Consider the following 23073-nt stretch of genomic DNA (forward strand, 5'->3'; position numbering starts at 1 on the left):
GGGGATGTGCAGGAGGCAGATAATCGATGTTTCTCTCTCATTGATGTTTCTAACTCTATTCCTCTCCCTTCCTCTCTGTAAAAAATCAATAATATATATATATATATTTTTTTAAAGTTGCAGCTGATATTTCTTCACATCTAAGGAAAAAAAAAGATTCTGTCATCGAAGTCAGCGCTGCACATTTATACAATAAAGAAATTAACTTTCTCTGACTTATTTCATGTAGCATCACACCCTCCAGGTCCATCCATGTTGTCACAAATGATGCCTTCATCCTTTTTCATGGCCAATTAATATTCCCCAATTCTGTAACTGTCTCATGTCTTCTTTATCTAGTCACCTACTGATGGACAATTAACTGGAATTGAAAAATTAAAAATGGAAAAAATTAAAATGCAAATAATATATATCCTATATAATAAAAGCCTAATATGCAAATCGACTGAACAGCGGAACAACCAGTCGCTATGACATGCACTGACCACCAGGGGGCAGGCGCTCAATGCAGGAGCTGCCCCCAGCCCACAGGCCCCAGGCCAGCCAAGGTGGGTGCCAGCAGGCCCCCACCCCCCCATCATTCTGCTAGTCGCCCCACAGATCAGCCCTGATCACCAGCCAGGCCTAGGAACCCTACCTGTGCATGAATTTCATGCACCGGGCCTCTAGTATATATATATATATATATATAGAGAGAGAGAGAGAGAGAGAGAGAGAGAGAGAGAGAGAGCTAAAGATGGCTATTATTTGTAAAAGAGAGCAGGAAGACTACGATACAGATCTCAACTTCAAGGAACTTCCATCAGATCTGGATCTGTGCTGTTCAGTACCGTACCTGTGACTGCTGCGCATCTGACAGGTGACCAGTCCCAGTTGAACTGTGCAATTTAGTCGACACAATAATTTATTTCATTCGCCAATTAGAGCAAGTTGTGTCATCTCCCCGGAGTCTGTTTCCCTTAACCACCACACAGGACCATCTGTTGGCGCTGAAACCACACCAGGTGTCAGACTGGGAGGGCCAGACCCGGCCTCCTCCGTTCAGCAACCTCGGTACTGGAGTTCTGGCTGGGAATGAATTCAGAGCCCTGGCCGGCGTGGCTCAGTTGATTGGACATCGTCCCGTGCAATGAAAAGTTGCCGGTTTGATTCCCGGTCAGGGTACAGGCACGCCTGGACTGTGGGCTCCATCCCCAGTGGGGGACGTGCAGGAGGCAGCACATCGATATTTCTATCTCTCTCTCTCCCTCTTCCTTCCTCCCTCCCTCTCTAAAATCAATAAAGATATATTTAAAACAACCCTATTTTAAAAAATATATATATTTTATTGATTTTTTGCAGACAGGAAGGGAGCAGGATAGAGAGTTAGAAACATTGATGAGAGACAAACATCGATCAGCTGCTTCCTGCACACCCTCTACTGGGGATGTGCCCGCAACCAAGGTACATGCCCTTGACCGGAATCGAACCTGGGACCCTTCAGTCCGCAGGCCGACGCTCTATCCACTGAGCCAAACCGACCAGGGCAAAAACAGCCCTATTTAAGAAGCTATTCTCTTTCTTTGAAATCTGCAGGAGCGGCCACACATTGGTCTATTCCCACAAGGACTCACCCAGGCAGGCAGCCATTTGTTTATGCATATATTTGGATAAGGATTAGCGATGTGTTCGAGAGAGCCTGCCTGGGTTCGAACTCCAGTTCTGCCCCTGACCAGCTGTGTGTGTGTGTGTGTGTGTGTGTGTGTGTGTGTGTGTGTCTCTTCATCGAGTTGTGCCTCAGTTTCCACATCCATGGCCAGGTGTCGGGGTGGCTGAGTTCTCTCTGGGCCATGATGAGTGGGAGGCATGGGGGACTTGAGAGCCCTGAGGGCTTCCTGGGGGAGTTGGCAAAGGAGCTCACAGCTGCGGGCCAGTCCCTGTTCCCCGAGCCTCCAGCTGCTAGTGGGAGTGGCTGTAGCCAGAGTCTGTGGGTCAGACAGAACCGCTGAGCAATCACTCCTCCTCCCCACTCCCTCAGTCCTAGGCAGCCACGGATCTGCTTCCTGTCCCAACGGAACAGGGGTTTGCCCATTTTGGATATTTCATATAAAGGGGATCCTACAGCCCGAGCCGGTTTGGCTCAGTGGATAGAGCGTTGGCCTGCGGACTGAAGGGTCCTGGGTTCTATTTCTGCCAAGGGCACATGCCCAGGTTGCGGGCTCAATCCCCAGTAGGGGGCCTGCAGGAGGCAGTGGATCCATGATTTTCTCATTATTGATGTTTCTCTCTCTCTCTCTCTCTCTCTCTCTCTCTCTCTCTCTCTCTCTCTCTCTCTCTCTCTCCCCTTTCCCTTCCTCTCTGAAATCAGTAAAAATATACTTTAAAAGCCCTAACCGGTTTGGCTCAGTGGATAGAGCGTTGGCCTGAGGACACAAGGGTCCCAGGTTCGATTCCGGTGAAGGGCATGTACCTTGGTTGCGGGCACATCCCCAGTAGGGGGTGTACAGGAGGCAGCTGATTGATGTTTCTCTCTCATCGATGTTTTTAACTCTCTAACCCTCTCCCTTCCTCTCTGTAAAAAATCAATAAAATATATTTTTTTAAAAAAAATATATATATATATTAAAAAAGAATCTCTAGGGTCAGGCTCAGGGACCTGAATTTAAAAAAAAAAAGAATTCAGTTAGAGCCCTGGTCGGGTAGCTTAGTCGATTAGAGCATCGTCCTGATACCGAAGTTGCCGGCTGGATCTCAGGTCAGGGCACATAGAAGAATCAACCAATGAATGCCTGCATACATGGAACAACAAATCTCTCTCTCTCTCTCTCTCTCTCTCTCTCTCTCTCTCTCTCTCTCTCTTTCAAATCAGTAAATAAAAAGTTAGAATCAGTCTTCCACAGAACCCTGGGTGGAAACCCTCTCCTGTCCCTTCCGTCACCTCTTGTGAAATCGCTTCCTTCCCCTCCCCCTCTCTTTCCCAGCTTCCCTCTGCCTGGGTCCTCCTGCCTCTGGCGTCCACCCTCCTGCCCTTTCCCTGCACTGCGTGGGGAGGGGCCCTCCCTGAGCCTTCGTCACGGGGCGGGGGGTGGGGGGGTGGGGGTGGGATTAGAACCCAGGTTCCAGATCACCTGGAGCCGTCAGCTGGAAGGGCTGGCTCGGAGAAGAGGGGAGAAGGCGCGGGGTGGGGTCTGTCCCCCAGAGCCTGCCTGGGCCGGTCCCCTGCTCCCCTTCCTCCCGGTAGCCCTGAAACTCAATTACATGCCATTGGAGTGAGGAAGCGCTTGTTAGGGGATTAGAGGGCGCCCCACCCCGTGCCTTCCTGGTCCCCTTCCCTCAACCAGGAAATGGAATGGGCTGGAACAAAGAGAGTTAAAAGCTGTGTCAGCTGCCAGTCTGGGGCAGACAGACAGGACAGACGGAAGGAGGGGGACTGGCGGGGCGGCATGACAGGTGGCTGAGAAGCCAGGTGGACGGGGGAGCACTGGCTGGCCGGCCGGTCGGCTGAGAGACAGATAACAGAGACACAGGCAGGCTGAGCCGGCCACAGCCACATGGAGGGCCTGGCAGGCAGAGGGACCAGGTGAGGAGGGGCCGGCAGCCACAGGTGAGGGGACAGGGGGAGGTGGGGAGAGAGGAAAGGGCATCCCCCGTGCATGGGGCTGACTTGGGGAGGATGAGCGGGGGAAGAGGGGGAGGACGTGGGCAGGGCCATTTCTGAGAATGCCCCCTTCTCCCCAGAACCTGGAGGTGGCCAGCCATGGGGCCCAGCTTCCTTGTGCTCCTGTGTGTTATTGGTGAGTCCCTCCCGCCCCCACGAGGGGACCCCGTCTCTCCTTCTCAGCTCTGGCCTCCATTCACCTCCAGCTCCCTGGGTCCTCTCACCTCCCCTGCACCTTTTCATCCATCTCCCCTCTGTCTCTTCCTGCCACACAGTCTCAGTTCTCTATCTATCTATCTATCTATCTATCTATCTATCTATCTATCTATCATCTTCTATCTATTATCTCTCATCTATCTATCATCTATCTACCTACCTATCTAATCTATCATCTATCTACCTATCTATCTACCTACCTATCTACCTACCTATCTAATCTTTCTATTATCTATCTATCTATCTATCTATCTATCATCTATCTATCTATCTATCTATCTATCATCTATTACCTATTATCTATCATCTATCATCTATCTACCTACCTATCTAATCTATCATCTATCTATTTACCTACCTATCTACCTACCTATCTAATCTTTCTATTATCTATCTATCTATCTATCTATCTATCTATCTATCATCTATCTACCTACCTACCTATCTAATCTATCATCTATCTATCTACCTATCTATCTACCTATCTAATCTTTCTATTATCTATCTATCTATCTATCTATCTATCTATCTATCTATCTATCTATCATCTACCTACCTACCTATCTAATCTATCATCTATCTACCTACCTACCTATCTAATCTATCATCTATCATCTATCTATCTAACTAACCTATCATTTATCTATCTATCTATCTATCTACCTATCTAATCTATCATCTATCTATCAGCATCTCTCTCTGTTTACCTCTTCCTCTCTCTCTATCTCTTGGGTGTAGCACTGCCTCTTGCTATACATCCTTAGGTGTCTCCCTGTGCCTGGCTCTGTCTTCCTCTCACCTCGGTCTCTTTCTGTGTCTCAGCATCTTCGTGTCTCTCTCTTCCTGTCTCTGACCCACAACCTGTGCAGGTCTCTGATCCCCTCTCTCTGGCCCGTTCCTCTGCCCTCAGGGCTCAGCCACGGGGCCTCCGAGAAGATTTATAACGGCACGGAGTGTGACCCTCACTCGCAGCCGTGGCAGGTGGGGCTGTTTGAAGGTGTCAACCTGCGCTGTGGGGGGGTCCTCGTTGACCGAAGGTGGGTCCTCACAGCTGCTCACTGCAGCGGCAGGTAAGCGCCCCCCCCCCCCCATTCTGGCTCCCTTCCTGGAGTGGCTGAGGAGGGTGATGGGGAGGGAGTGTCAAGGAGAAAGGAGATGGCCCTGCCACAAGAGACTCTGAGGTTAGACGACTAGGACTTTTTATTTTTTTATTTTTTTAATATGTTTTTATTGATCTCAGAGAGGAAGGGAAAGGGAGAGAGAGATAGAAACATCAGTGATGAGAGGGAATCATTGATTGGCTGCCTCCTGCATGCCCCCTACTGGGGATCGAGCCTGCAACCCGACTGGAATCCAACCCAGGGCCCTTCAGTTGGCAGGCTGACGCTCTATCCACTGAGCCACACCATCCAGGGCCGGGAGTAGGACTTTTTAAACAATGGGCCTAGGTAGGGCTGGGGTGCAGTGGGGTGGGGGAGGGGCCGAGGAGGGGCCTGGAACCTGCCCACCCACCTTCTCTCGTTCCTTCGAGTCCCCCTCCCTCCCTAGATGGCATCTGTCACCAGGCCCAGCCATTCCCTGACCCAGGCTGGGCCCTGGGCCCACATCTGACCCACACACTCTGTGCAGCCTCAGTGATCCCATCTGTATAATGGCAGGATTGGGCTTCCTGGGTCTGACCTTCTGTGTTTTATCCGAAAGGGAAGTTTCAGACACACAGAGATGGAGAGATGTGGGGACAGGGAGAGGCACGAGCAGGACAGAGAGCGGTCACACGGTGGGCAGCGTGGGCAGTCCAGGCAGTCTCCTAGGAGGTGGGGTCAGAAGACCGACAGCTGTCCCTTCCCCCGTGCACCTCACCAGCTAAGAGAATCAGATGGGGACACAGATGCAGGGACAGGGGTGGGGGTCGGGGGGAGCGGGGTGATGGAGATAGAGACCAAGAGGCTGAGAGACAGCACCTTAGAGAACACGGGCAAATGAGTGAGGGACCAAGATGATGACATGAGGGCCTGGGGGTCTGGGGGCAGCCCACCTGCTGAGCCAACATAACCCCTAGCAGGTACTGGGTGCGCCTGGGGGAACACAGCCTCAGCCGCCTGGACTGGACGGAACAGATCCGGCGCAGCGGCTTCTCCGTGACCCACCCCGGCTACGAGGGAGCCCGGAGGAGCCACGAGCATGACTTGCGGCTTCTGAGGCTGGGCACTCCCGCCCGCCTGACCCGCAGTGTCCAGCCCCTGGCCCTGCCCACCACCTGTGCAGCAGCTGGCACGGAATGCCACATCTCCGGCTGGGGCACCACCAACCGACCATGGAGTAAGCGGGCCCTGGGGTCAGGGGTCAAAATGGGCAAAAGTCTGGGTATAGGGTGAGAGGTCACAGGTCACACCATCTCAGGGGAAGGAGGGTGAAAGGGTCAAACATCAGGGTTATAGTCTGGGGTTGGAGATCGTGGTGGAGCAGGCCTTGAGTGTCAAAGCGGTTAAGGGGCTGGGGATGGAGTCAGAAGTCCTGGGTCAGGGAGGATGTGGTTAGAGGTCAGAGTGCTGTCGGGGATCATTGGACTGGAGCAAAAGGCATATATATAAACTAGAGGCCCAGGGCACAAATTCGTGCACCAGTGGGGTCCCTCAGCCTGGCCTGGGGGATCAAGCCGAAACTGGCACTCCGGCATCCCCCAAGCGGTCCTGGGTTGCGAGAGGGTGCAGGCCAGGCCGAGGAACCCCACCGGTGCACAATCAGGGCTGGGGAGGGACACAGGAGGTTGGCCAGCCAGGGAGGGACCACAGGAGGGCTCCAGGGCGTGTCCGGCCCATCATGCTCAGTCCTGATCAGCCAGGCCCCAGCAGCAAGCTAACCTACTGGTCAGAGCGTCTGCCCCCTGGTGGACAGTGCACGTCATAGCGAGTGGTTGAGCAGCCTTAGCATATCATTAGCATATTAAGCTTCGATTGGTTGAATGGCCGACCAGACAACCAGACACTTAGCATATTAGGCTTTTATTATATAGGATAGGATCAGGGGTTGGTCAACGTCATTGAAGAGTTGAGGCCATGGGACCCACTTGTTGCAGCAGCTGGCCACAGTCTCAGGATGGAGATTAGGGCTCATGGATCTGGGATTGGAAGCCATAGAGTTTTGAGTGTGGAGGCAGAGGCTAGGGGTCATGGAGTCAGGGTTCAAATAACCTAGGATCAGAGGTCACCTTGGAATAGAGACCAGTGATTTAGAGGAAGCAGAACTGAAGTCGGAGCGTAAGGTGAAGACAAGGAATACGGGGTCAGGAGACAGAAGACGTGAGGTCCAGTTGGGATCAAAGGATGATAAGACTGAAGGTCGAAGGTCACACAGTAGCTGAAACGAAAGTAGGTCAGGTCTGGATTCATCTATCTATCTATCTATCTATCTATCTATCTATCTACCTACCTACCTATCTGTCTATCTATCATCTATCATCTATCATCTATCTGTCTATCATCCATCTATCTATCTAATTCAGCCGTGGGCAAACTACGGCCCGCGGGCCGGATCCGGCCCTTTTGAAATGAATAAAACTAAAAAAAAAAAAAAGACCGTACCCTTTTATGTCATGATGTTTACTTTGAATTTATATTAGTTCACACAAACACTCCATCCATGCTTTTGTTCCGGCCCTCCGGTCCAGTTTAAGAACCCATTGTGGCCCTCGAGTCAAGAAGTTTGCCCACCCCTGAATTCTAATCTGTCTATCTGAGGTTGGAGGGACCAGGAGGGTATAGGGTTATGACACTCAAAGTTAGAGGTTAAAGGTCCAGGAACTGGGCCAACGGGCTGGGGTCAAGGGTCATGATGGCATCAAGTCATACATCTAAAGTTTGGAGGTTGAGGATTATAGTGGAGGTCACAGGAAGGGGATGGGGGATAGTTTTAGACCGAGCTTCCTTGAGAGGAGGGAAGTGGGGGGCTCTGGGGGAACCGGCAGCATCCACCTTCCACCCCCAGGCCCATTCCCAGACAAGCTGCAGTGCCTCAACATCGCCATCGTCTCCAGTGCCACCTGCCGAGCCGTGTACCCTGGGAGAATCACGGACAACATGTTGTGTGCGGGTGGCAACATGGGAAAGGATGCCTGCCAGGTGAGCAGGTGCAGGCGATGCCTGGCCACCGGGGACAGGGAGCAGGGGGCGGAGGAGGGGGGACAGGGGGAGGGTGAGTCAGGGAAAGGGGAGAGGGGAGAAAGATGAGGTCCGAAAGAAGGGGAGGCACAGCCCAGGGGAGGGGGACAGAACAGGAGGAAGAGCCAGGGAGTGGAGGACAGAGAGAGGGAGGGTGGGCAGAGAGAAGAGAGGGAGATGGGGGACAGTAAAGGAGCAGCCGGTATGTGGGGTGCTCCCGTAGGTAAGCTACTCCCTCTCCAGTTCTGAGTCTTCCCCACACCGTCCTCCTCTGGTTGGTACTGGCTCAGGTGAGAGATTCCAGGATGGAGGCAGGAAAGGAGGTCGGGGTGCTCTCAGCCTCCCATTCTGCTTACCTTGCCCTCTTGGGGCCTCCAGAGAGGAGCCCTGCCCCACCCTACTGGCCAGGCCTACTGCCCTTCAGAGACCTCTTTATGGAGTCCCGCCCTCCTTTGCTGCGATTGGTTGGTGGCGCCCACGCTCTCTTCCCTCATTGGCCAGGGCCCCTGCCATTGTTCTTGCGGGAACTCTCTGCCCTTTGTGGACACCCGCCCACCTTCCCTGTGTCTGGCGCCTGGGAACAGCGTGTTCTTCTCCATTGTTCAGTCATTGCTGTTGTCCTTGGGGCGCTTGGCTGGGCTCTTGTTCTGTCGACCAGGTTGGGAGCCACTGTCCTCAGGGCCCGGACCTGGGCTGGGGAGAGGACAACTGCACCGGGCTTGCTCCCCTATTCATGCCCCGCTCCTTTGCCCCCCCTTTTGCTTCCAGGGCGACTCTGGGGGCCCGCTGGTGTGCGGAGGAGTCCTCCAGGGCCTGGTGTCCTGGGGGTCCGTCGGGCCGTGCGGCCAGGAAGGCATGCCGGGCGTCTACACCAACATCTGCAAATACGTGGACTGGATCCGGGGGGTCATCAAGAACAACTGACTGGCTCCTTCCACCTCCACCCTTTCCCGGCTTGGGGTCCACTCGGACCCCCGGAGCGCCGACACCTCCTCCATCGTCAACCCCAGCTCTCACTCTTCTCGGTCTGGGAAATCCCCTTCCCCCGAACTCCAGCGCCAGCCGGTCCCCTCCTAAGGCCCCCGGTTCAGGGAGGAGGGCCTGTGGGGCCATTTGGAATAAATGTAACTCGCCAAGGGGTGGAGTCTCTCTGTCTGTCTGTCTGTCTGGTATCCCCGTGCTGGTAGAGAACGAAGGGAGGGCTCATTCGCTCCCCTCCTCACTGGTGTAGAACTAGAGATCTCAGATGGGGAGGGATTTCCCACAGGGACAGAGTAGAAAAAGTTACTTATCACAATAAAAACAAAGGACCTTTTTCTCCATCGGACACCGCAGGAACAGGGACCAAACGCTTGTAAGCTTTTCCAGGGCCCGTAAAGGACCTGAAGGAGGGGGGGACAAACAAATTACACGGGCTGCAAACTACCAAGCGACACCTGTGAACCCAAAATTCGTGACCATTGAACGAAATGCCCAATGCGTGTAACATTCCCGCCAACCCGCCCATGGCAACTGGCTTCTGCTGGGGGCCGGGCACACGTTACATTATTTAACGACTGGACGCGGCCTGTGGGTTGGGTGGAGTGCGGCCGCGGAAGGCCCGAGGACCCAGCCCATGTCTTCGGATCGTCCTGCCCACCCCCTTGGGGTCTGTCCTCCCTGCCCCTCCAGGAGGCGCAGAGAGAACTTGTCCACGGTGCCTGGAAGAGGAATTTGAGGTGTGAACATGACAGCCGTGGGAACATGGGGCTGAGAACCATCTGTCCTTGGCTCTCTTCAAGTCCTCATCCAACCCCCTAAGGCAGGGCTGTCCCCCCTCCCCCCCTCCGCGCGCGCACACGCACACACATACACACACACACATACACACACACACACACACACACACCCCTCCAGGTCACAGATGAAGAAATTGAGCCTCACTGGGGTGGAGTCCCCCCCCCCCCCCCCCCCCCGTCCCACGTCACCGCGGCAACGAGAGGCAGCACCGAGGTCTGGGGCCAGGGCTGGCTGCGGGCAGAACCCAGGCCCTACCTGGCGATCCTGCTCCGCATCTGGTTAGAGGAGAGAGGAGGCACCACAGGAAGCAGATCGACTTGATAACAACCCCGAAGACGCAGGGATTGCCACTAGACTGTGCAGACCAGGAAACCGAGGTGGCTCAGGTCTGGGAAGGCATCGGACCCGGGTCACACAGCCAGTAAGTGCCACAGCTGGATGCCAAGGCCCCTGGGGGGGTCCCCGACAGACTCGGGGTGGAGGGATAGGGGGCAGGTTAGAGAGAAGGGTGGGCAGAGGAGCCCTCATTTCCTATTCCCCAGCCTTGACTCCCACAAGCCCCGACCTGCCTCCCCCACCCTCCTGTCCTGCCCCTGCGCCTGGCAGCAGCCCCACCTCTGTGACGCCCCAGTTCCCCCTTTTCTTGGAATGGAGAAGGGAGGGGCCCAAAGGAGGCCAGGGGCCCACCTGGGCTCCGGCTGTGGGGAGGGAGGGCGGGGCAGGCCCAAGAGGAGATGAGGTAGAAGAGGGGTTGAGAGACAGAGGGAGAGAAGGGGAAAGACAGACAGAGCGAGTAGGGAGGGAGGGAGGGAGGCAGAGACAAGCTCCAAGAAGGACGGAGCCTGGGAGATGCAAACAGAGGCAGTGGGAGAGAGAAAGGCAGTCTCGCAGACACAGAGAAACGACAGGCACGCAGAATTACGGCGAGGCGGCTGGCCACAGAGGCGGAGAGAGAGGCTGGGTGACAGGGCAGGATGCAGGCAGGCAGGTGGATGCACCGGCCCGAGGGACCGTGAGCAGCAGAGAGAAGAGGGGCTTGGAGAGGTGACAGAGGCTGGCAGGCGGGCAGGCCCTGCGCCGGTCTGGGTAGGGCCCCCCCACACACCCCGCCCCCAAGGCAATAAGGCAGGGCTGGGAGGCCCAGTCATGGGGCCACCCCCCTCCGACTGCCTGCCTGGTGCCTCGCGCTCCGACCCAGCCTGTCCCAGCCTGTCAGAGCCACCACCACCACCACCACCACCACCACCACCACCACCACCACCGTGGGTCCCGGGAGCCCCAGCTCCAGAGCCTGTGAGTCTGGGAGGGAAAAGAAGCGCCCCCCCGACCCCGACCCCCAGGCATCCAGGTGGTACCAGACAGAGCACTGGGCCTTCTGGTCTTGGCACTGTTTCTCCCTCTGGTCTGTCCTAGGCTTGGGGTGGCGGGGGGGTGGGGCGGGGGGGCGGAGGGAGCGGGGGGGGGGGGGGCGGAGAGGCTCTCTGCTTCTCTCTGCCTCTCCAACCGGCTGCCACCAACCTCCGTGACTGCTGGCCCCGGCCTCTGTCCCCGAGTCCAGCCCTCCACCTCTGCCCCTGTCAGCCAGGGCAGCTGAGGACACAGGCTCTTCCTGTCCTGCCCCCCCCCCCCCCACCAGCTGCATCCAGGTGCCCTTCGCAGGGGCTGGGGTGCAGCAGGGCAGGGTCCCAAACACCATCCCCAGCTGAGGCCCCCCCAACCCCCCCCCCCCGGCACTCCCAGAAGCCCATGTCCCCTTGGGTGTTTTCTCAATGGTGCCAAGACCCTTTCCTGTCCTGCCCCAAGCTGCTGGGGCCCGATCGGCTCTCAGGTGGACCCAGGAGAAAACCTGCTCTGAAAGGGACCTGGGGGGGGGGGGGGCGTGTCCGAGGTTCAGAGGTCGACGTGACATGGGGCAAAGCCTCCCCCGGCCACGTCCACATCCTCCTTGGCCGCCAGCAGCTTCTATCTGAGATCTGGTCCCTCCAAAGATTCATGCCAAGGCCCAGAGGTCAGGGTGCTGTGAGGACAGAGCGCAGGGCATCCTGCCAGCCCTGTCGTTTCTCCCTGGGGACGGTCAGAGCAGGCGAGGGAGAGAGGAAGGGGCAGGAACCCGCCCGCGGTCTCCCCATTTGGCCCCCTCCTTGCTTCCAGAAGCACCTGGGGCCTGCCCTCCTCCCCCCTCCCACCGCTCCAGGCCATGACGATTCTGCCATTAATCATGCTGGCTCTGGCGACAGGTACGGTAGGCGATGGGGAAGGGCAGGGGCCTCCCTCTCAAACCACCAGCGTCCCCCAACCCTCTGCGTTGAGAATAACCCAGAGGGGGCATCGGAAGGGATCTGCGAGCCAGAATGAGGCCCTGGAGGCCCTTGGCCGCAGCAGGTGTTAGACCAGTGATGGCGAACCTTTAGAGCTCGGCGTGTCAGCATTTTGAAAAACCCTAACTTAACTCTGGTGCCGTGTCACATATGGAAATTTTTTGATTTTTGCAACGATAGTAAAACAAAAGATTTATATTTTTGGTACTTATTTTATATATTTAAATGCCATTTAACAAAGAAAAATCAACCAAAAAAATGAGTTCGCGTGTCACCTCTGACATGGGTGTCATAGGTTCGCCATCGTGGTATTAGATGCTAGAATGGGGAGGAGGCCCAGGAGGGTCCCAGGGGAGGGGCCAGGGAAGCCGGGCTAGAGTGGGGGGCAAAGAGCTCAGGACAGTGGCTATTGGCCAACCGCTATGTCAATCATTCAATGCCCGGCCTGTCCATCCAGTGCATCCCAGAGGGGCACCAGGCGGGGGAGCCCAGACACCCCCCTACTCCCTCTCTCCTGGGAGTCCTCTCATGCCTGAGCCCCCTCTTTTGCCCCCACCCCCTCCAGGGCATGTAGGGGGAGAGACCAGGATCATCAAGGGGTACGAGTGTCCTCCTCATTCCCAGCCCTGGCAGGTGGTTCTGTTCCAGAAGACACGTCTGCTCTGTGGGGCAACCCTCGTCGCCCCCAAATGGCTCCTGACAGCGGCTCACTGCCTCAAGCCGTGGGTGCGGGGGCCGGGGCGGGGCCGGGAGGGGGCTGGAGATGGAGATTTGCATGGAGAGGGGCTTGGTGATGGGGCGAATGTGCATGGGGTGAGACAGGTGGGGTGGAGATGGGCACAGAGGTGGGGCTGAGTTGGCGTTGGTGATGGGCAGCCACTGGGAATTGAGGAGGGAGGGATGGACGACGTCGGAACTGGGACGGGGTTGGGTACGGAGCTGGGTGCTGGGTGCTGGGTGGGGATGTAGTTTGGAAGGGGGTTTCGATGGGACCCAGGGCTGAGGTTGGAAGTGGACATGTGGTCCTTCATTCCTTCAAGGTGCCCTCATGTCCCCCCCCCCCAACCCCATGCCTCTGGCCCCACCTCCCGTCTCTCCTTCTCCTTCCACCTCTGACCACCATCTCTCCCACCTCAGCCAATACATAGTCCACCTGGGGATGCACCACCTTCAGCGACATGACGGCTGGGAGCAGACCCGAAGGGCCACCAAGTCCTTCCCCCACCCGGACTTCAACAACAGCATCCCCAACAAGGACCACCGCAATGACATCATGCTGGTGAAGTTGGCGTCGCCCGCCATCATCACCTGGGCCGTGCGCCCCCTCACCCTGTCGTCGCGCTGCGTCACCCCAGGCACCCGCTGCCTCATCTCCGGCTGGGGCACCACGTCCAGCCCCCAGTGTAGGAGCTCCACGGGGGGGCGGGGGAGCGGTGGGGGCAGGGTGGTCGCCACCGAGGAAGGAACGGCGGGAGACCGGAAGAACCTTCCCAAATGAGTCCTAGTGATCAACGAGGGGGCTACCTTTTGGTGTCAGGGGTGGGATCAGGTGAAAGATGTGGGTGGAGACCGTAGGCAACGGAGTCACCTCTGTCCACCTTGGTTTTTCTCTATGAAATGAGAACCATCACACCCACCCACCAGGGCTGGGTTAGAGGCCCTGTGTCTAGAGCCCTGGCTCTTGAGCCACATGCGGCTCTTGGGCCCCTTGAGTGTGGCTCTTCCGAAGCCTTAGGAGGACCCTAATTAAGTGAATAACAAGGTACCTACCTATATAGTTTCCGTTTAAAAAATTTGGCTCTCAAAAGAAATTTCAGTCGTTGTCCTGTTGATATTTGGCTCCGTGGGCTCATGAGTTTGCCGACCACTGGTCTCGAGCAATGATAGTTGTTGTTGTTACCAGCCGAGAGACGAGCTGGCTGTCAGCCAGCGCAGGGACTGGGTTCAGAGCGAGCCCTGCAGTGCGGGGCACAGCGCCAGGAGGCTCTCATTGTCCACACCCCTTCCCTTCCGCTTCCACAGTGCGCCTGCCCCAGACCTTGCGATGTGCCAACATCACCATCATTGACCACAAAGAGTGTGAGAACGCCTACCCGGGCAACATCACGAACACCATGGTGTGCGCCAGCGTGCGGGAGGAGGGCAAGGACTCCTGCCAGGTCAGAGGGCAGGGCCTGGGTCTCCAGCCTCTGATGTGTCCTCATCGACACCCGCCACCCCCACCTCTTCCCTCACACGGCGCCGGGCACCTGCCCCTCTCCCAGTCTCATCCCAGCTCTACCCCCACCCCCTGCCCATGCCCTCGGCTGCCCCAAACCCCTCTCCATCTCCGGTTCCCTATGCCCACCCCAACCATGCCCAAATCCATTTTCTTTTTCTTTAAATATGTTTTTATTGATTTCAGAGAGGAAGGGAGGGAGGGAGGGAGAGAGAGAGAGAGAGAGAGAGAGAGAGAGAGAGAGAGAGAAACATCAATGATGAGAGAGAACCATGGATGGGCTGCCTCCTGCACGCCCCACACTGGGGATGGAGCCCACAGAACTGGGCATGTGCCCTTGACCGGGAATTGAACCGTGACCTCCTGGTTCATAGATGGGAGCTCAACCACTGAGCCATGTGGGTCGGGCCCCAACTCCATTTTCAACCCTAACCTCCATCTTGGTTCTTACCCATAACTCCAGTCTCATCCCCACCCCCTTCCTCCGACTCCACCCCCCTAACCGCACCCCATCCCCATTTCTCCCTAACCCAGCGGTTCTCAACCTGTGGGTCGCGACCCCTTTGGCGGTCGAACGACCCTTTCACAGGGGTCGCCTAAGACCGTCCTGCATATCAGATATTTACATGACGATTCATCACAGTAGCAACATGACAGTTATGAAGTAGCAACGAAAATAATTTTATGGTTGGGTCACCACATGAGGAACTGTATTGAAAGGGCCAGAAGGTGGAGAACCACGACCCTAACCCCACACCCAGCACCTTCCCCTCCCGCAAGGCCTCTCATTCCCGCTGATGGGTCTTCTCTCTCCCGGTCCCCAGGGTGACTCCGGAGGCCCGCTGGTCTGCAATGGGTCCCTGCAAGGCATCATCTCTTGGGGGCAGGACCCCTGTGCCATCAGCAGAAAGCCTGGCGTCTACACAAAGGTCTGCAAGTACATAGACTGGATTCACGAGACGATGAAGAACAACTAGCCGGCACCAGCTCGCCAGCCTCACCCACGCCCCGTCCACGCGTGGTGACGTGGCGCCTGTTCCTTCTGCTCCTGACGAAGCCCGGCCAGGGCCCCTTCACGCGTCCCCGGGGGCGTCCTGGGCTAGATAGACGCCGAAGCGCAATAAGCAACTTGTCGGAACGGATGAGACCGGAATTCATTAACCTGGGAGTCTGGGGGGTGGTTGTTTGGTAGCTGTTTGGTTCGCTGTTGTATCCCAGGCCCAAAGACAGTTCCTGGCACGAGATTTCAATAAATGTTTAGTACATGGATGGCTCGCCTGAGTGCTTACCTGGGTGCCAGACCCCGGCCCATAGGGCTTTTCCCTGTAACGTACCCTGCACCAATGCCTAAGGAGGTCGGGCTAGCATTGTTATTACTAGTAGCCCTGTGCACGAGTCCGTGCGCTGCCCTCCTGTAGCTCCCCCCAACCCCCCCCCCCCCATAGCTTGTTGCCCTGCCCCATCCTATAGCTCTCTGCTACCCCCTTGTAGCCAGTAGGTCAATGTCACCCTCCTGTAGCTTCCCCCTCCTGCCTCCCCGCCTTGTAGCTTGCTGCCCTGCCCCCTCCTGTAGCTCTCCACAGCCCGCTTGTACCTCCCTGGCCCAACCACTTGCTGATCCATGATCTGGTCGTGATGCGCTTGGTCGTTACACCTCAGGGTGTAACGGCTAATTAGCATATTTTTTATTCTATAGGATTATGATTATTATTGTTATTATTATACCTATTTGCAGACGAGGAGACCGAGACACAGTGAAATGGAGTCACTGGCTCATGGTCACACAGCCAGCAAGTAGAAAAGCCAGGAGTCTGAAACAGGGGTGATGTCTTCAAGGAGCCCTACGGCCTCGGTTTCCTTAGCTGTCAAGCCGTGCGTACGCCTTGTACCCCAGCACGTGAGGTCGGTCTGCGTGCACATAGCGAAGACTGAACAAAAGGGAGTGCTCGTTGTTTTGTTTCCAACCTCCGTGAGAGGTAGCTAGTCCCCTGAGACCCGCACAGGCCAATCCGTTCGCCACTGACCGCGTGCGCCTTTTAAAAAATACGTTTTCATGGATTTTTACAGAGTTGGGAAGGGAGGGAGCCGGAAACGTGGTTGAGAGAGAAACACTGATCAGCTGCCCCCTGCACGGCCCCCACTGGGGATGGAGCCTGAAACCTGGGCATGTGTCCTGACCAGGAATCGAACCCGAGACCTCGTGGGGCGTGGGTCGACACCCGACCACTGAGCCACACCGGCCGGGTGTGACTCTAAATGAAGATTACATGAAAGCAGAAATGCCATTCTTCTGTCCCAGGTGACACATCGCCAGTGTGGTATGGCCACATGTGGCCCGTGGCCGCCCTGTTGGGCAGCACCGTGCGGCTGCAGGAAGTTTGCGTGGACAACGCAGAGCCGCACGGCCTCCGGAAGGAACTCCCTCCTCCCTGGAGAAGTTGCTGGGTCGACAGCCCAGCACCCGGCCCCTTTCCCAGGGTTCTGCTCTCCTGGCAAGGGAGGTAGCCGGCATGAGGAGGAAGAGCCCGCCTGCCTGCCTGGAGCTGGAACTGGGGCCTCCTGGTTGCTAGGCGGACTTGCTGCGTGACCTGCCCTGAGTCACGGCCCTCTCTGAGCCTCCCATTCCTCACCCGAAATGAGGAAGTTGGCTGAGCTCATGTGGACACCCCTGGCAGCCTCCGGTGATTCATGGGCCTGCCTGTCACCTGCAGACACACGGAGGGCAGGGAGGGTGTGAGGGGACCACACATGGGGAGGGCAGGGTGTGCCTGCCTCCCTCCCCTAACACCCGGGCTTGGTTACTGGGGACACACACAGGAAGTCCACTGCCCTGGCTGCAGTGGGGTGGGGTGGGGGTGGACTCCATCACAGAGCATCCCCCTGGGTCTTGTCTCCCTCCATCTCCCCCTCTTCCTTTTCCTGTTTTGTTTCTGTGAGTGTCTCTGAGGCTCCTACGCTGTCCTTGAACCTCTCTTATCTCTGCCTCCCCCTCTCCCTGGCAGCCTGCTGGCTTTCCTTACCTGGTCACCCAGGTATGCATCTCCCTATTTATTTATTGTCCTCAGCTCCCTGTTTATGCCCTTCTCTTCTGGTCCCCGCCACCCTCAGGCTCCCCGGGCACCCTCTCTCCCCATCTGGGAAGACTCCCTGGAACAATGAGACGTAGGGAAATCCCCACGGAAGCCAGGTCCCCACAAGGGTGTCTTGGGCACTGGGAGAAGCCTGTATTCCCGGGCCCCTCCCAGAGCAGGAATCTGGGGCCCGGGTTGGATGCCAGCCGCGCCCAAGTCTAATTAGGGAGAGGGAAAAGGAGGGGGCGCGGGCCCCAGGGGCAGGGTGGGGAAGTTTCCGGGCTCTCGGAGGTTAAAAGGGAAGGCCTGGCCAGGGGTCCCTGGGCAGAGGATCCAGCGGCCCGCACGACAAGCAGAAGCGCTTCTGGGTCACCACCTCCTTCTCGTCCGCGACAACCAGGTGAGGTCAGATGCACCTCTCATTCTGGTTAGGGACCCCGAATACCCGGCCGGAGCCCGGCGGGAGCCTGGTTTCCCTCCAGACCCCCCAGCCTGGCTGGGAAGGAAGCGCAGCCCCCACGCACCGATGGGCGGGCAGCCGGGGCAGCCCCGCCAGGAGCGCGCTCCCCGCGGGCGGGCGCAGGAGGGCGCAGCCAGAGCATCATTAAGATAATTGCGCCCATGACCGCTGTCCCGGCCCGAATGGCTACTCCGCCCGCCCCTGGGGTTGTGGCCTCAGGTTACAAGGGTCCCGCGGGCTGGAGGGGGGCGAGGAGGGGGGCTGGCTTGCCGAAGGGCGCGGCAGGATGAGGGTCTTGGTTAGGGCACCTGTTTTAACCAGCGCGCCCCGCTCCCTCCGCCCTTTCCAGCCCAGGTCCAGGCCATGAGACCCCAGCGCCTCCACCTCCCCGCCGCCTCGGGCGCCCGGGTCCCGGCCAAGCTGCTGCTGCCGCTGCTGATGGCGCAATTTTGGGGTGAGGCGGGGGTCAGGCCTCGTGTGAGGCGCGGAGACCCGGCGACGGGCAAGGGAGTTCTCACTACCCACCCCCGCACCCGCTCCCGCCCCGGCCCGGGGACCCCGCGCGCAGCCAGCGGTCCCGAGCTGGCCCCACGCCCAGCCGCGCCCCCTCGTCTAGCTGCGCCCGGGAGGCCGCGCCCCGGCCCGGCCCCGCCCCGCATGCCGCCCGCGCCCCCCTCCTCCCTTTCCCTTCCCGGGTCCTCTCCTCGCCCCTAACTCCGCCGGGTGCTGATCCGGTCCCTCCTCACGCCGCCCCGTTCGATCCCAAGTCTGGCCTCAGCCCCCTTCTCCTGCCCGTGGCGTGATTCCCACGCCTACTCCTCGCCGACCGCGCCCCGCGTCCTGGCCCCGCCCGCTCCGCCCCAGCCCCTCCAGACCCATCCTGCCGGGTCCCCTTTCTCCACTCCGCCCGGTCCCGCCTTCTTCCCCTTTCACGCCCCTTTCCTTCGCCCACTTCCCTCAGGTTCTCGCAGGACGCACCCCGCGCCCCCACTTCCCACTGTCTCCCGGGTTCTGGCTGGGCGCGCCCCTCCGCCCCGCCCCCTGCTCCGTGCCGCGGCCGCGCTCGGACCCCAAACCCCGCCCTTGCCCTGCGCGGCCTCCTCTGATCGCCACCTCCCGCCCCCCAGTTGCAGAGGCGGTGTCCCCCCAAAACGCCACGGCCTTTGACCTCGAGGTCTCTGGCGCCCCGTGCGCGCGCGGCTCGCAGCCCTGGCAGGTCTCCCTGTTCAACGGCCTCTCGTTCCACTGCGCGGGGGTCCTGGTGGACAAGAGCTGGGTGCTCACGGCCGCGCACTGCGGGAACAACAAGTAGGGAGCTCCTCGGGGCGGCGCGGGGGGCGCGGGGGAGGCGGGCCCGGGGGAGGGGGCGGGAGGCCTGGGGCGTTGGAGGGGCCGGTGCTCTCCCGGCTCCACGTGGGGTCCGTCCCGCGATGGTCTGCGCGGTGGCCGCCAGGGGGCAGTGTGGTCCTTCTCAGCATTTCTGGGCCCATCCATCACCTCCGTCCGCCTGATTCCCCGTGGGTTCCATGTAGGTGCAGAGAGTTGTGTGCCACAGACAGCGGTCAAGGAATTCCGCACTAAAACAAATGGTTCAGCTCATGAGTCCCTATTGAGGGAGGCAGAAAAGTGGGGGGACCCTCCCATGTCCCCAGCTCTCCTCTCTTCCGCTCACTCCTCCGCCCTCAGACCCAGGAGTCCAGGCCCCCAGCCCCTCCTCCCTCAGACCCAGGAGTCCAGGCCCCCAGCCCCTCCTCCCTCAGACCTCCTTCTAGGATCCAGGAGTCTACCCCCACCCCACTGCCTGTACCCTCCTCCCAGGGACTCAGAGTCCTGTTTCAGTCCCTATAAAGGCTTTGCCTCCACACGGCTCTTCCCTCCCCAGGCAGCTGTGGGCCCGCGTTGGGGATGACCACCTGCTGCTTCTCCAGGGGGAGCAGCTCCGCAGAACCACTCGCTTTATCGTGCACCCCAAGTACCACCACGGCTCGGGCCCCATCCTGCCGAGACGCACGGATGACCACGACCTCATGCTGCTGAAGCTGGCCAGGCCGGCCGTGCTCGGGTCACGCGTCCAGACCCTGCGCCTGCCGTACCGCTGCGCCCAGCCTGGAGACCAGTGCCAGGTGGCGGGCTGGGGCACCACGGCCCACCGAAGAGGCAAGAGCTGAGGGCCCTGTGTCTTGGGCAAGAGGGGCTGGGGTCTGGACCCCTGTGTCTGAGGGAGGAGGGGCTGGGAGTCTGGACCCCTGGGTCTGAGGGAGGAGGGGCTGGGAGTCTGGACTCCTGGGTCTGAGGGAGGAGGGGCTGGGGGCCTGGACTCCTGGGTCTGAGGGAGGAGGGGCTGGGGGCCTGGACTCCTGGGTCTGAGGGAGGAGGGGATGGGAGTCTGGACCCCTGTGTCTGAGGGAGGAGGGGCTGGGGTCTGGACCCCTGTGTCTGAGGGAGGAGGGGCTGGGAGTCTGGACCCCTGTGTCTGAGGGAGGAGGGGCTGGGAGTCTGGACCCCTGGGTCTGAGGGAGGAGGGGCTGGGAGTCTGGACCCCTGGGTCTGAGGGAGGAGGGGCTGGGGGCCTGGGCTCCTGGGTCTGAGGGAGGAGGGGCTGGGGGCCTGGACTCCTGGGGCTGAGGGAGGAGGGGCTGGGGGCCTGGACTCCTGGGTCTGAGGGAGGAAGGGATGGGAGTCTGGACCCCTGTGTCTGAGGGAGAGGGGCTGGGGGCCTGGACCCCTGGGTCAGAGGGAGGGAGGGCTGGGGGCCTGGGCTCCTGGGTCTGAGGGAGGAGGGGCTGGGGGCCTGGACCCCTGGGTCTGAGGGAGGAAGGGCTGGGGGCCTGGACTCCTGGGTCTGAGGGAGGAGGGGCTGGGGGCCTGGACCCCTGGGTCTGAGGGAGGAGGGGCGGGGGCCTGGGGCCTGGGATGGGAACAGTCTGGGTGTCTGGACTCCGGGGTCCTGGAGCATTGGGGCTGGACCCGGGAGAACCTGGTGTTTCCTCACATCAGTGAAATACAACAAGGGCCTGAGCTGCTCCAGGGTCAGCATCCTGAGCCCCAGGGAGTGTGAGGTCTTCTACCCGGGCGTCCTCACCAACAACATGCTGTGCGCGGGACTGGACCAGGGCCAGGACCCCTGCCAGGTAGGGCCTGCCCGGGGAGGGCCTCTGACCGGTGGGAGTGGGCAGAGGGAGGTGACAGGGGAGCAGAGGGTCCACCCTTGTCCCCAGTCCCCCAGCCACCCAGCCACACAGCATCCCCCCGCCCAACCCTCTCCCACCCCTACCTCGGCCTCATCCCTGCCAACAGAACTTGGTCCAAACCTATATGCAAATCTCATGAGTTTATTGGAGTCAAAATCTTGAGGACTTGCCCGGCGGCGAGATCTCCAGGGACTGAGAAAATGCTCCGGAGACAGGCTGCTTGGCCATTTCTTGCGTACGTTCAGAATCGAAGGGGAGGAGTGAGCAGGGTGGCCCGGCATCCAGGTGGTGGTGGATGAAGCAGGCGGGAGAACGCACAGCAGGGAAATCTCCGGAAGTGGGTGCCCAGCAACATGGGAGTTGCATACTTTCCCATCGGTGGGCGCAGGGTAGCTCACCGCTCACACTCACAGTACAGGGTACAGAGATGGCACGGGGGCCCCGCCGTCAATGAGGAGCTCTGTGGGCCTCCGGTCTGCTGCCAGCCCTTTTCCGCCCAGGGGGTTGGAAAAGAAGATGACGCTGGCATTTCCAAGGCATGTTATCATAGATGCATGAGAAGGATGGGCAGGCCTTGACGAAGGTGAAGACTGTTATCTTTGCTAAGGGAGCTGTAGGCCTGGGGCATGACCACCCGCCAGGACCTGCCCCGATAGGAATTTGCGATCTGACCATCCTGTGAGGTTTCTTGCAGTCTCTGCGTCAGTCAGGCTGCCCTGTAGCCCTCCCCCCACCCCCGCACCCCCGAAACCCGCCCTGAGCTGGTCAGGTTTATGCCACACACCCCTTTTCATTCGCGTCCCCACGTCCCAGCCTGCCTCCTCGGGCCCATCTTCTTATGTCCAACCCTGTCCCCAGCCCTACCCGCTTCCCAGGCCATCCTGAACTTCACTCCCATCAAGTCATTCCCAAGCCCCCTCACCCCGGGTCTCTCTCTCTCTCTACATCAGTGGTTCTCAACCTTCTGGCCCTTTCAATATAGTTCCTCATGCGGTGACCCAACCATAACATTATTTCCGTGGCTACTTCATCACTGTCATGTTGCCACTGTGATGAATCGTCATGTAAACATCTGAGATGCAGGATGGTCTTAGGCGACCCCTGTGAAAGGGTCTTTCGACCGCCAAAGGGGTCGCGACCCACAGGTTGAGAACCGCTGCTCTAGATCCATCTCCACCCCCTTCCCTGTCAGGAGCTAGAATCTCAGCTCTGTCACGCCTCCATTCTCATTTCCGGATCCAACATCCATAACCCACGGTCAAAGGCCACCCCACTTTATACCTGACTCCAGCCCCATTCCAGCCTCCTCTCTATCCCAGCCTCTTTCTCCCCCGTCACGACCTCAGTCCCCCCAAGCGGCAGCCCTCACATCGGTGCCAGTATCTGACCGCTCCACCCTCCTCCCCCCAGAGTGATTCCGGCGGCCCCCTGGTCTGCGATGAGACCCTGCAGGGCATCCTGTCCTGGGGCGTTTACCCCTGCGGCTCCGCTCAGCACCCGGCCGTCTACACGCAGATCTGCAGATACACTTCCTGGATCGAGAAGACCATCCGCTCCAACTGACCCCGCGACTCCCTCCCCATCTCACATCCTTCCTTGTACAGTCGCCAGACTTTCCCTCCCTCGCCCCGTCCAGAGCTCCGCCACCCGTCCTTACCAGCCAGCACCTCTCCTCTCGCCTCCTCCTCCTCCTACCTGCCCCCTGGAGTGCAGGACGCGGGAGCCCGAGAGAGGCCGGGAAGCCAGTCCCTGAGAGAAGCTATCGGCCACCCAGCCTGGCTTCCTCGGCCGTTCTCTGCTGGGTGACCCTTGGGCAAGCCAGGAACCTCTCTGGGCTTCCGTTTCCACCTGGAAAATGAAGACAAAGAAGTGCCTACCTCGTAGACGTGTTGTGAGGAAACCATGATAAAGCGTGTGTATGTGTGTAGATCAGCGGTTCTCAGCCTTCCTAGTGCCGCGACCCTTTAATACAGCTCCTCATGTTGTGGGGACCCCCAACCATAAAATTATGTTCGTTGCTACTTCA

The 23073-nt window shown here is 58.8% G+C and overlaps 3 protein-coding genes across 7 annotated transcripts in view; all 3 read left to right on the top strand.

The window, feature by feature from the left end:
- The window catches only part of LOC118649155 (transmembrane protease serine 9-like), a 29056-nt gene extending 19891 nt beyond the window's left edge, over positions 1-9165 (top strand). Inside the window, exons 7-12 of the mRNA XM_036295953.1 lie at positions 3488-3577; positions 3713-3773; positions 4764-4923; positions 5913-6172; positions 7838-7971; positions 8779-9165. Of these exons, the coding sequence (XP_036151846.1) occupies positions 3488-3577; positions 3713-3773; positions 4764-4923; positions 5913-6172; positions 7838-7971; positions 8779-8934 (861 nt within the window). The 3' untranslated portion in view covers positions 8935-9165. The remainder of the gene's footprint in view (positions 1-3487; positions 3578-3712; positions 3774-4763; positions 4924-5912; positions 6173-7837; positions 7972-8778) is intronic.
- An 818-nt stretch (positions 9166-9983) lies between these two features.
- KLK11 (kallikrein related peptidase 11) lies at positions 9984-15594 on the top strand. Of its 2 annotated transcripts, none has more exons than XM_036296141.1 (6): positions 9984-10210; positions 11941-12026; positions 12673-12829; positions 13245-13510; positions 14130-14266; positions 15150-15594. In XM_036296141.1, the coding sequence occupies exons 2-6, from the start codon at positions 11987-11989 to the stop codon at positions 15300-15302; spliced, it is 753 nt and encodes a 250-aa protein (XP_036152034.1). In that variant the 5' UTR covers positions 9984-10210; positions 11941-11986; the 3' UTR covers positions 15303-15594. The 2 variants fall into 2 exon arrangements, with proteins under 2 accessions (XP_036152034.1, XP_036152033.1); XM_036296140.1 differs by lacking the exon at positions 9984-10210 and adding an exon at positions 10988-11082.
- A 1589-nt stretch (positions 15595-17183) lies between these two features.
- Positions 17184-23073, top strand: KLK10 (kallikrein related peptidase 10). Of its 4 annotated transcripts, XR_004965584.1 has the most exons (7): positions 17185-17796; positions 18206-18310; positions 18984-19164; positions 19739-20013; positions 20854-20987; positions 21154-21282; positions 22458-22597. XR_004965584.1 is itself a non-coding variant. In XM_036296151.1 (6 exons), the coding sequence occupies exons 2-6, from the start codon at positions 18220-18222 to the stop codon at positions 21184-21186; spliced, it is 714 nt and encodes a 237-aa protein (XP_036152044.1). In that variant the 5' UTR covers positions 17184-17796; positions 18206-18219; the 3' UTR covers positions 21187-21288. The 4 variants fall into 4 exon arrangements, 3 of the variants coding, with proteins under 3 accessions (XP_036152044.1, XP_036152042.1, XP_036152043.1); XM_036296151.1 differs by lacking the exon at positions 22458-22597 and having other exon boundaries at positions 17184-17796; positions 21154-21288; XM_036296149.1 differs by lacking the exon at positions 21154-21282 and having other exon boundaries at positions 17244-17796; positions 22458-23073.

This window comes from Myotis myotis, unplaced genomic scaffold, assembly GCF_014108235.1.
Source record: "Myotis myotis isolate mMyoMyo1 unplaced genomic scaffold, mMyoMyo1.p scaffold_m19_p_28, whole genome shotgun sequence".
Lineage (NCBI taxonomy): Eukaryota > Metazoa > Chordata > Mammalia > Chiroptera > Vespertilionidae > Myotis > Myotis myotis.

What these genes read in the sequence shown, in the direction of transcription:
- KLK11 (XM_036296141.1), top strand. Translation starts at nt 11,987, where the DNA reads ATGACGATTCTGCCATTAATCATGCTGGCTCTGGCGACAG. An exon ending in GCGGCTCACTGCCTCAAGCC is followed by an intron (nt 12,830 to 13,244) that starts GTGGGTGCGGGG and finishes CTCCCACCTCAG; the next exon opens with CCAATACATAGTCCACCTGG. An exon ending in AGGGCAAGGACTCCTGCCAG is followed by an intron (nt 14,267 to 15,149) that starts GTCAGAGGGCAG and finishes CCCGGTCCCCAG; the next exon opens with GGTGACTCCGGAGGCCCGCT.
- KLK10 (XM_036296149.1), top strand. Translation starts at nt 18,220, where the DNA reads ATGAGACCCCAGCGCCTCCACCTCCCCGCCGCCTCGGGCGCCCGGGTC. An exon ending in GCTGATGGCGCAATTTTGGG is followed by an intron (nt 18,311 to 18,983) that starts GTGAGGCGGGGG and finishes CCCGCCCCCCAG; the next exon opens with TTGCAGAGGCGGTGTCCCCC. An exon ending in AGGGCCAGGACCCCTGCCAG is followed by an intron (nt 20,988 to 22,457) that starts GTAGGGCCTGCC and finishes TCCTCCCCCCAG; the next exon opens with AGTGATTCCGGCGGCCCCCT.